This window comes from Branchiostoma floridae, chromosome 18, assembly GCF_000003815.2.
Source record: "Branchiostoma floridae strain S238N-H82 chromosome 18, Bfl_VNyyK, whole genome shotgun sequence".
Classification (NCBI taxonomy): Eukaryota; Metazoa; Chordata; class Leptocardii; order Amphioxiformes; family Branchiostomatidae; genus Branchiostoma; species Branchiostoma floridae.
This window is the reverse complement of record NC_049996.1, coordinates 15,573,392-15,585,520: the sequence shown is the minus strand read 5'-3', so window position 1 is coordinate 15,585,520 and position 12,129 is coordinate 15,573,392. Positions and strand designations below refer to the sequence as shown.

Below are 12,129 nucleotides of genomic sequence, written 5' to 3'. Positions count from 1 at the left end.
ATACATAGAACTACAATCATAGTACATCTGCTTGTTGATACATACAGGTTTGTTGAGTGCCTCCTTGAGCAGAGTGGCTGCATGTTCCCACTCATTCTGCTTGTTCTGTTCACACACGTCCAAGGGAGTTTGCCCTTCTTTGTTCATGGCATTCTGAAAGGTACAAACAGAGAAATCCATATTTTATAGTAAAGAAATACTTTCTGATCTTATCATATATAACCATTGCTGTGGAACATTATGCTACTAGTAGGTAATTTCCTTTGGGTCATATCTACTATCTCTTGTACCTAAATCTCTGTCTCCAAATACATATATGTTAGTTACTGGAAGTCTTTCAAAAGCAAATATATGATGTATAGGGCAGCTCCCATCTCTACATGTATTTCTATATGGTCCTTGGTTCACACAGATGTGAAAACACTATGAGTAACAGTAGTGGTAAGTCCACTGGCAACATGTAACTACATGTAATTTGGTTTACTCGTAATAAAAACACAACATGCAAGGGTGTCTGGCCTGTCTTTGTTTATATGGCATTCTGAAAGGTACAAATGGAAAAATCAAACTATATTTCTCGTAAGGAATTTTTATATGATTGTGGCGTCGTGTGGCGTAACTGCAGCTGGGTTCAAAGTCATGCTACAAATCTTGTGCCTTGCGAAAGGCATTTAATATGACTTTCTTACACTAAAATGCACAAGTAACAACCCTGGATGTAAAAATATTTGGAGGAGCAGCAGGCCTCAACCTGTCTATCTCTGGGTGTCTGAGTAGAAGTTGCATCAGGGCAGGGTGTACACTAGTTTAATGTGTGTTACTGGTTCATAATCTTTTCAAATTTTCCCTGTGAAGAGCTAAGAAGAAGATCTCCTACCCTGTCTATCTCTAGGTGTCAGTAGAAGTTGCATCAGGGCAGGGTGTACATTAGTATAATGTGTGTTACTGGTTCATAATCTTTTCAAATTTTCCCTCTAAGGAAGCTTTTGAGTAGAAGATTTCTTACCCTGTCTATCTCTGGGTGTCTAAGTAGAAGTTGCATCAGGGCAGGGTGTACATTAGTACAATGTGTGTTACTGGTTCATAATCTTTTCAAATTTTCCCTCTAAGGAAGCTTTTGAGTATCATATTTCCTACCCTGTCTATCTCTGGGTGTCTGAGAAGTTGTACCAGTGCAGGGTGTACACTAGTTTAATGTGTGTTACTGGTTCATAATCTTCTCAAATTTTCCCTCTAAGGAAGCTTTTGAGTATCAGATTTCCTACCTTGTTTATCTCTTGGTGTCTGAGTAGAAGTTGCATCAGGGCAGGGTGTTTAATGTATGCAAGCTGGTTTAAAATTTTCCTTCTACTAAGTTCTACATGTGTCTGACTGGCGTACATGTAAAAACTATGTAATAATTGGGAGATGAACAGAGGTTTTGAGTAGAAGATACCCTACCCTGTCTTTCTCTGGGTGTCTGAGTAGAAGTTGCACCAAGGCAGGGTGTTTAATGTGTGCAAGCTGGTTTCAAATTTTCCTTCTACATGTGTCAGATTGGCATACATGTAAAAACTATGTAATTGGGAGATGTACAGAGCTTTTGAGCAGAAGATACCCTACCCTGTCTATCTCTGGATGTCTGAGGACAAGTTGCACCATGACAAGGTGTATATTAGGGTGTACATTTAGTTTAATGTGTGTACCTATACATGTGTACATGTACATGTGGGAGATGTACAGAGCTTTTGAGCAGAAGATACCCTACCCTGTCTATCTCTGTGTATCTTGAGTAGAAGCTGCACCAAGGCAGGGTGTACCTTCAGTTTAATGTGTGTAAGCTGGTTTCAAATCTTCCCTCTACATGTGTCTGACTGACATAGAGTAATTGGGAGATGTACAGAGCTTTTGAGCAGAAGATACCCTACCCTGTCTATCTCTGGGTGTCTTGAGTAGAAGCTGCACCAAGGTAGGGTGTACATTAGTATAATGTTATGAGCCAAACACCCTGCTGTTATGCCAAATGACCCCACTTGAAATGTGTCTAACTGCATGTAAAATGAACATTCTTAGATGTATAAATGTTTGGAGAAGCAGTAGTCCTCACCCTGTCTATCTCTGGGTGTCTGAGTAGAACCTACACCATGACAGGGTGTACATTAGTTTAATGTGTGTACCTATACATGTGTCTGACTAACATACAGTAATTGGGAGATGTACAGAGCTTTTGAGTATAAGATCTCCTACCCTGTCTATCTCTGGGTGTCTGAGTAGGAGCTGCACCAGTGCAGGGTGACCACAGCCGGCTGCGATGTGCAGAGGTGTGCTCTTGTTCCTGTTCACCAGGTTGGGGTTACACTTGCCCTGTTCCAACAGGATCATCCCTGCCTCCAGCTGGCCATACCTACAAAATAAAAACAACATTACGTCAAACAACCATTTACAGTAATACTTCTTCTTCTTCTTAGTGTTTAGGTGGCCACCATCATCTTGTTGATGCTGCCACACTTAACAGAGATGCTGGTACAATAGGTTGTCTGTTGTAGCTTCAGGTACAGACAGAGTGCCTTCATCATATGCTAATCAACAGCAAAAGTAAAGTAGTAGTACAATGCTTAACTTTCTTCCGACACTAAGGCCTATGAAAAAACATGTTGTGTTTCCTTTTCCAGTCCTGAATTTAGGGAGGTAGGTAGGGTTATTTCTTTTTTAATTTTCTTTTTGTAGTTTAATAAAAAGGTAAAACTGAAATGCTTGAGGACACTTATGTTTTCAGTGTCATATTAAAATTGTGCGCATAATATTTATAAATCAGATCATGACATTTATCCTTCATCAGATAGAATGAGCAGGCATATTGGATAGGTGCCCAGAATTTTCTGTACCGGTACCCACCCCTACACCATACATTTAAATACTAGTACATACCAGCAGGCATATTGGATAGGTGCCCAGAATTTTCTGTACCGGTACCCACCCCTACACCATACATTTAAATACTAGTACATACCAGCAGGCGTAGTGGATGGGTCCCCAGGATTCCTTGTCCAGCTCCTGTACTGGAGTACCTTTGGCCAGAAGGTCCTTCACTTTCTCCATGTCACCTATAGATATGGCTCTGTGGAGGGGATACTCCTCCATCCAGGCCTTCTCTCTGGGTGGAGAAACAAGTAAGGAATTAGAATGAAAGTTAATATGCATCTGTGTTCATAGAATACATAATAGAAAAATGTTAAGTAAACACTTAACACTCAACACTGGAATTGATACTATGATAGCCTCTAAATTTTCAGACGAACTCCATAGACCTTGTTCACAGAATGAAAGACCCATAGACATTTTGACACTTATGATCCCCTCCTGCAAAAGTGGTATGTTCCTGACGTCACTGCTGGAGATAGAAGGGTCATTCATTCTGTGAAAAAGGTCAATGGAGCTCGTCCTAAAATTTGGAGGGGTAAGTTCCTAGATTCTTATTCTTAATTCCAGTGTTGGATGTTAAGTTTTAGCATGAAGAAATTTGAAAGGGTCATGTTGCAAAGTTTCCTACCTTCTTGGGGGTGAGTCTGCACTTTTGTCTGGGACCTTGAGTTTACTGTAGTCAGGAGTTCCCAGTCCATAGAACTTGTTCACTACATATGCATCAACCTGAAGGTGGCGTCAACAAAATGTCACTGTATGGTAATTCCATTTCAAATACCGGTATCTGAAGGGGTAGCAGAAGTACTCTTGACATAAAGCAATGGGCTAACAGCAGATGGTGATAAAAATCAAAAGGAGTTTGCAAAGGCTTTTGAGTCATAATCACCCAAGCTTTATGAAATTATGGAATAGGCCACTGGACCGCTCAAGTGTTGGACATTGTGAGCTCTACATACAGTGTAATATTAGCATATGACATGACACATCTTAAAGTTCTTCTTAACATTAAATCAAACATACAAGAAAGGACTCTGGCACAGAATTTCTGGCCTTACTACCGGGATGGAGACACATGCATATGGCTGTGGAATTTGGACCTACCTAGTTGGTATACTTCAGGTCGGACCCAAACACCAGGTTAATAATGAAGATATCACACTTTTCCTAGACACATGGAAATGGCTGTAAAATTTGGACCTACCTGGTTGGTATACTTCAGGTCGGACCCAAACACCAGGTTAATAATGACGATATCACACTTTTCCTAGACACATGGAAATGGCTGTGGAATTTGACCCTACCTGGTTTGTATACTTCAGGTCGGACCCAAACACCGGGTTGATAATGACGATATCACACTTTTCTTTGACACATGGAAATGGCTGTGGATTTTGGACCTACCTGGTTGGTATACTTCAGGTCGGACCCAAACACCGGGTTGATAATGACGATATCACACTTTTCCTAGACACATGGAAATGGCTGTGGAATTTGACCCTACCTGGTTTGTATACTTCAGATCGGACCCAAACACCGGGTTAATAATGACGATATCACACTTTTCCACTTCCATCATCCTCGCCATGGCCTCCTCGGGTGTGGCCATTCGGTCGCCATGGTGATCGGAGCCATGAGAGTACGCGGGGTTCAGCACGTTCATCTTTATCCTCTCCAGCGCTGAGGGTCTGAAGAGCGCCTCCACTGCATGGGGGACCGAGTGCTGCTCTTTCAGCCAACTGTGCACGTACATACAAGATATAATTATGATACAATTTTGAACTTTATAACTGTACACAAAAATAAAGCACCTACCAACAAGCTTTTGATTAGTCCTCTGATCCTTTACAAGTTGTAATGACTCAGAGCCTATATCACGCATCCCGATCGAAAGTGTGACGTCAGCAAAGGGACATAGGGTCAACCGAGACGGGGGCCGATACCTACTTCCAAGCACCTTTGACCCATTGCTGACATATATATATAATGCCAGCATGATGTTGATTACCGTGACAGATGAACCTACATTCGAACATACTAGATATGACTGGGTCGACTTGATGTAACAGCATCTCTTACTAGAAATTTTCTGGCACATACAATACCTCACACCAGTTTACCTCATTGAACAGATAATCTTCCACAGGCTGAGTACTGCTCTTTCGACCAACCGCGCACGTACATACATGTACAAGATATGATTGGGTAAATTTCAATGTAACAGGATATGCAGCCTGTACTCTTCAGTACAAAAGCATCATGCCATAAGGTGGTTTACCAGGTACACAGTACAACATGTGGGACTGAGTGATGTTCTTTAAGCCAACTGTGCATGTTACAAGATATGATTGGGTCAATTTTGATGTAACAGCATTTCTTACAATAAATTTTCTGTCACATACCGGTACATGTATCTCAAACCAGTTTGTAGGAAGTAGCGTTTCAAAGGGTCTAGATTTAAAAATTTTGCCGGGGGGGCCGGACCACCCTAGGATCATCATGGACCTTCGGCACTCCACAGGATTTCCATTCAAAATCAAAGTGACAGAAAAAAATTTCATCAGGCTGGGTCAGGGCTTTAGCCAGCTCGAAACTTTTTTCCGTCAGCCAATTCCAATCATCGCGAAAACCGCGAAAATCAATTAGAATGACTGAACTGAGACCTTGAAAAACGGGTTTTAATGAGATTATCGTATGCGAAAGGGCACCGACACACATTGTCAACAATCATAACAATAGCAAAACAAACAGTGTGTGGCTTTTACGGTGTCCCCAAGCCGCCTGAAGCTTCCACCAAGGATTTTTGTCTGTCAAGGTTGACGGATTGGTTTGAAAATTTTTCCGTCAGACGCAACAAATTTCCGTCAATTGACGGAAAAACGGACGCTGGCTAGAGCCCTGGGCTGGGTAGAACACAGCTACAGACTTACTGGTCCAGCGTCCTGAGCATCCTGGAGGTGAGGGTGGGGAAGTGACCGTGACCTTCGGCGCACACCCTCAGGATGTCCTGTAAGCAGCAGAAGCTGGGCTGGGAGGGGTCCGTCGGCATGCTCAGCTGATCTGTAACAACAACAACACAACATCAACAACAACAACACCATCTCTGCAGTCATCAACACACATTCTCCAACACAGGGCTGGGAGGGGTCCGTCGGCATGCTCAGCTGATCTGTAACAACAACAACAACAACATCAACAACAACAACACACCATCTCTGCAGTCATCAACACACATTCTCCAACACAGGGCTGGGAGGGGTCCGTCGGCATGCTCAGCTGATCTGTAACAACAACACACCATCACAGGGTGTTTGATTCATAACACAGAGATACTATCTAAACTACTCAAAAACCATAACCCTCGTGCTAAAAAAAACAACAAAAATGTCATCATCATAAGCCTGTGTGCCTGCCAAATTCGTAGTCTAAAGTCTCAAAATCTCTAAGTGTAGGGTCTTGTCTTTGCCAACTATAAGGCCAAAACTACATGCGTTTTCTAAATTGTTGACTTATAAAATATGTAACTTATGTCCATACAGCAATGCTACGCAGTATATCTACTTTCCTTGTTACACAAAAGTTGTTACAGTTACACAATTATTTCCTTATTTGGAATATTAACGAACAGTTCCATTTTTCTACATCATAAAACTCTATTCCCTGGCCTTTTAAATTACCTTTAGTTGCAACAGGCACCACATATAGGAAGGCCTTTTTGTTACTTCTGGTGTCTCTGCCTGCAATCTCATCCTCCGCAAACCTGGCTATCTGTACTGCTCGCTTTCCTGAAAAATAAAATGTTACAAAAAAAATAATAATAATAATTTCAGAAGTTTATGAATACAGTAGAAGCCGCTTTATTGCACGGCCTATTTGCCTGTGAATTTCATGCAATTATCTGGCTGGTGCAATAATGCGGTTATCCAGCTGGACAGCACTGGTTTGGGATTTGGGAATTCCATGCAGTTAACAGCAGAGGGCATTAATCCGTTGTGCAATCTTTTGGGCTTCTACTGTACTGCCTTTTTATCATTCCATCCCTGAGAACTACAGGGCCTAGCTATCTGTACTGCTCTCTTTCCTGAAAATTGATAATAATAATGATGATTCAGCAGTTATATACTGCTCTTTTTGTCATTCTCTCACTAAGGACTGTAGGGGTAAGAGGATGGACTCAAGACTCAGAATATCAATAATAATAATAATAATACCAAATGGGTCTGCCAAAAAGCAGCTACTTAACTTAAGCAACTGAGTATGATTTTGAAAACATAATCATAGCCTTGAGTAGCTGCTTTTTTGGGGGCGTATATCATTACCTTGATGTCTAACCTTCATCAATGTATCGAATGGGTCTGACTTAAAATTAAAGTTTTTAATGTGAGGAGAACAAAATATACACTTGGCTACAATAATCATTATCAAACAATACAATGTATACATGTAAAATTAAGATACTCTTCGATTAAAAATCAAACAAATAAAGTGATGACCAGGACAAGGATAGTTCATGTACCTCTGAGTCCCTGCATTTTAGAAGAAGACTTCTTGGTGGCATCGTACACATACTCCAGCACCTGTCTGTTTGGGTCTTCCCCTCCTCTTATTCTCATGTGTAACAAACCTGCATACATGCAAGCACAACAGAAATATGGGTTAACTACATCAGAGACAAAAATTTTAAGCACTGAAAATAGTCAAATGTACATAACGCAGTGAATAATTAAGTTATTCATAACATAACATGATTCATAACATAACATGAACAATAAAGCAAATCCATGTACATATTACAGAATTCTTAATACTGATCATCCATATAATTGCCAGTGGTAAAAAATGATGAAAACCATGACAAGTCTTTGACTTTTGTTATCAAAAACATGTGAACATTTATCAATTATCTGAGTGCTACTGGAACAAACACGTCCATCCCTTTTAACAACATTAGGCTCCAATAACCTTGTAAGAAGAGGAACAACAGATGCCAAACCGGATAGTGAGTGAGTGAGAGAATTGAACTAATCTTAGACTAAGTTAGATGGACTTTAGTCAATCTATAGCAACATAAGGAGATCTTTTTAGTTGTACCTTTCACCGTCCTCTGTGGATCTCCGAGTCTGTCCTCCAACAGGATGATCTCGTACCACTTGGCTTTATAATCCGACGACGACAGGGAAGTCTTGACCTTGGGACGAACCACTGCAATGTACGCGCTGACCGACATGGCTGAGGTCATGTCACACCTCTTCTCCAATATCAAGCCACTGGGCGAAAAACAAAGTCAGATGTTGTTGTTTTGCTTGTTTGTTGTTGTTTTTTTCAGAAAAAAATCTAAATTTCAAACATTGCATGCAGTAATCAAACATAAATTAAGCTAATTTTCATTGTAAACGCCAGAAATTATGAAGTGAAAAATGCAAAATGCTTGGGCGCAAAAACCTTTCAAAATGTCGTGTAATGAAATATTATTGTGATTTTTTGGTGACAAAAACAACAACAGTTTTGGTCACAAGCACATGTGCGAACTGGACAGTTGAGAAAAAGGTTGTCATATCAATCAAATGTCCAGTCCCTCGGGGTTTGAGAGGCCGGACTGGTCAAGCCGACAGCTGCAAAGCGGTAATTATTTATTACAGACTAAGAAACACCCTGGGGCTTTGGCATAGAGACAGGACCGTTATTTCGGACATTTTCCGTCTAAACGCGCCTTTTCTGGCATAGAAATTCAAAATAATCTCATGAATAAGGACCTGCGTATCGTATAGCATTAAAAGAGCTACAGAGGAAGCCAGAACCCACCTATTTTCTGCAGAAATTCACTTTTGTTTGTGTTCGCTGACAAATTTTGGTCGCCTAGCCGCCATGTTGGACTTTCCCTCTTTGGAATATACTACTCTTCGGGTAATATAGGGGGTACCCGGAGAGAGAAATCACGATATGTAGGCCTCAAATACTTGATTATTAATCAAATATAGAAGTTGATGTCAAATTAGTGTTAAATGATAGTTTTAAGAGTCAATATCTGGAGTATTGGTCGTTATTTGCATTTGTTATAAAATATTATCCCCTTCCCTATAAAATATACCAAGCCTCTAAGGTTAAATGAGGTCATGATACGGGAATGACAACATCAGTTTATTTAGTGATTCCAAATCTTAATTCAATAAGATTAACGTAGATATGATGAATAAAATATATTCCAATTTCTTTATTATTAAGTGAAGGTCAAAAAAGCTCTTTGTTTGCAATGGCGTAGATATCTATTTTCTACGTTTTGCGGCGTTCGAGGATTTTATTTGTTTGCAGAAGAAAGTTTGTTTTCCGCAGTGCAAGGTGTGGCATGGGGCCGGTATGGCGGGGTAAACTTTGACCAGGTAAAAAGCCATTTAAACCGCCAGGATATGACGATCGGAACCGGCAGCTAGCTGAAGTATCATGGAAAGTAAGTCTAAACATTTTCTGGGGATTCCTTTGTTAGCATGTTGGCGGGAAATTTGACACAAAACATGGTCATATAATTTATGTAACGGTATGTCATACTTTTAAGTTTGTTTGTTTTGTTTTTGTGACCGTTGGTTCATATATCAGCTGACAAACATTGGACTTTAAATGATCTGAAATGGCTTATGCTGGATTATGACTTATGTCTATGATAACTACGTAACTATTTACTATTTATTACAAGTGTATTCTAATGTATGAATGTTACAACTATTTTACAACATAGTCTATTGTTATTCATAGATTGGGATAAATATATTGTATAATTTAGAATCAAATTTATTAACGTTAACTGTGCTTAGTGTCCATAGTGCTTTTAGTTAAATCAAATGTCACACATTAGGACACAATTAAAGGTAACGTTACAGGAAATTCCACTTCAGATCTCTAAGCAGGAAATTCTGCTGAGCTTATTTTAAAACAACAATGGATGCGTTGGTGCACTGTAGAATGATTTTCAGCATATCTTGAAATCTTTGAAATCCATCACTGTCATGCGATGTTTCCATGTTTGAATTCCTCATTAGTCTACCTTTAATTTCTTGCCCTTGACTTTGTATGCCTCTGTAAATATAAATATATCATGGGATAGATTTAGCACTGACCTTAGGCTTATGTCTACTTGGAAATTACTGTAAATGCAGAAACTTTTGCGCGGTGGCCGCTTTACCGTGAACTTAAAACTACCACGAACATTTTCCCATGGCAGTAAGAGACTACAGTGCATACATGTAGTGCTACTGCAAAATTAAAACCACCATGAAAAGTTCCTTTTCACGCTACCGCGAAATTAAATCCCCGCATACTTAAATACATTTACAGTACTATACAGATACCAATGCTGTGACCTGCCCCTACTAGTATATGAAACAGATCCTTCATTGTTACCTACACCCAGGATGGCATTACACAGAATGCAGTGGAGCATTGATGTACATACTGTACGTGTGTAGTCACCAGTCCAAGAAAACATCTGTGTGCAACCTACAAAAATCTCAAGTTGAGAATTTCTTATTAATCTTAAACTCAAAATGGTGGCAGTCTGAATTTTTATGGATCTTTCATCCCATTTCTTATACTATACAGTGGCAGCCATTTAATTGCACAATGGATTAACGCACACTTCTGTTAACTGCACGGAATCCCCAAATCCCAAACCGGGCGGTCCAGCTAGATTACTTCGCATTATCGCTGTGGCTATTGACACACTCAGTGTGCCAATAGCCAAACAGGCTATTGACACACCGAGATGCCAGTCAGCCAATCAGAGCTTGTAACATGCCTTTCCGGCAATATTTTACACAAGCAATAATTAATTAGACATTGTTCGGAAGATTAGACAATCTTTGAATCTTGGAATGAACGGACGTATTCAAGTTATGCCCTACATTTGGATACCTGTTAATACGTCCTTCATCGTGTATGTTTGGCGTGGCGTAGTGGTGAAGAGCGTTGACCCGGGAATTCATGCTAACAGCTCCGACCTGGTTCGAGTCCGCGCCGGAGGTTTTTAATTTTTTTTTTCAGTTTTTCTTGTCCCTTTTTAAACATCCATTTGATATAAGAATATTTTATATATAAACAACTTTTAAAGTTTCTGTTAGCATCATAAACCAAAAATAACACTGACCACAGAACATGTCATAATTTTCGGCCGTGTGGTTCCGGCGCTTTCGGCAGCGACTCGGAAGAATATTTCTTTCACATTAAAAATAATGGAGGTAAAGCAACAACTATAACTTCGCTTCCTTAGTGATATAAGTTTTGAGGCCGCAAATTCTCCAATACGGCAGGAATTCGTCGGTAAACACAGCTGAAATCGTGTTCCTAACCGATCCAACATGGCTGCCATGATCACATGCGGTGACAGTAAAACTAGCACCCTATATGATAGCAGATTCCGATGTTTAAAATTGTGCCGCAAACACGTGAAAAAGATCGTATTTTGGGTTGATAATGGACACAGGATGCCATTTGTATTTTTCAGAGTGTTGATTGTCAAATATAATCGTAAGATTTCCTCATTTTAGTGGTTTCTAGCACTGGGTGTGTCAATAGCCTAAACAGGCTATTGCCACACTGAGTGTGCCAATAGCCTAAACAGGCTATCGACACACTCAGTGTGTCGATAGCCTGTTTAGGCTATCGACACACTGGGTGTGTCGATAGCCTCGCTCTCGCATTATTGCACCTGCCGGATTTTGCACCAAATTCTCTGGCAAATAGGCTGTGCAATAAAGTGGCTTCTACTGTACTTAAACTTCTATAATCCACAAAAGGAGACCGCATGCAGCAAAAAACATCACCAACAAAGCATCCAGTAATCCTTGGTTTTCCGGGACAGGAGTCATATTACAATGATCTCCAAGCAGATGTTTGGGTGGAAGATGATATCATTTTCTGAAGATGATAACATTTTCTGATAGCCTGTCTGTTGGGGTCAGAGTCTGTCAGAGGCCATCAGAAAGCTGTACGATCTTTCACCCAACATCCCTTTTCCATACAAACATTTTCATGAGTAGCATGCATAACATAAAGAGCAGTATAAACTTCAAGTATTTTGGAAACCAGATATTGCCATCCAAGACCTAACCTCGTGCATGCATGTAACATTTTCTAGAGGTATGTGTCAATGGCCAATTCTATGGAAATTCTTTCATATGATATTGTTGTATTACTGGCGTTGGTGTTCTTTTAAATATTTCAAAGCATTCATTAAATTAGAGC

General features: G+C 40.1%; 1 protein-coding gene and 1 long non-coding RNA gene across 2 annotated transcripts in view; one reads left to right on the top strand and one right to left on the bottom strand.

The window, feature by feature from the left end:
• LOC118405612 (krev interaction trapped protein 1-like) overlaps positions 1-8,800 on the bottom strand; it is a 17,164-nt gene extending 8,364 nt beyond the window's left edge. The window contains exons 1-10 of the mRNA XM_035805164.1: positions 8,701-8,800; positions 7,990-8,165; positions 7,415-7,522; positions 6,576-6,683; positions 5,829-5,958; positions 4,403-4,637; positions 3,530-3,627; positions 2,990-3,133; positions 2,227-2,383; positions 46-153 (exon numbers count right to left, since the gene is read on the bottom strand). Of these exons, the coding sequence (XP_035661057.1) occupies positions 46-153; positions 2,227-2,383; positions 2,990-3,133; positions 3,530-3,627; positions 4,403-4,637; positions 5,829-5,958; positions 6,576-6,683; positions 7,415-7,522; positions 7,990-8,137 (1,236 nt within the window). The 5' untranslated portion in view covers positions 8,138-8,165; positions 8,701-8,800. The remainder of the gene's footprint in view (positions 1-45; positions 154-2,226; positions 2,384-2,989; positions 3,134-3,529; positions 3,628-4,402; positions 4,638-5,828; positions 5,959-6,575; positions 6,684-7,414; positions 7,523-7,989; positions 8,166-8,700) is intronic.
• A 394-nt stretch (positions 8,801-9,194) lies between these two features.
• The window catches only part of LOC118405240, a 9,523-nt gene continuing 6,588 nt past the window's right edge, over positions 9,195-12,129 (top strand). Inside the window, exon 1 of the long non-coding RNA XR_004829861.1 lies at positions 9,195-9,343. This is a non-coding gene — a long non-coding RNA (uncharacterized LOC118405240). The remainder of the gene's footprint in view (positions 9,344-12,129) is intronic.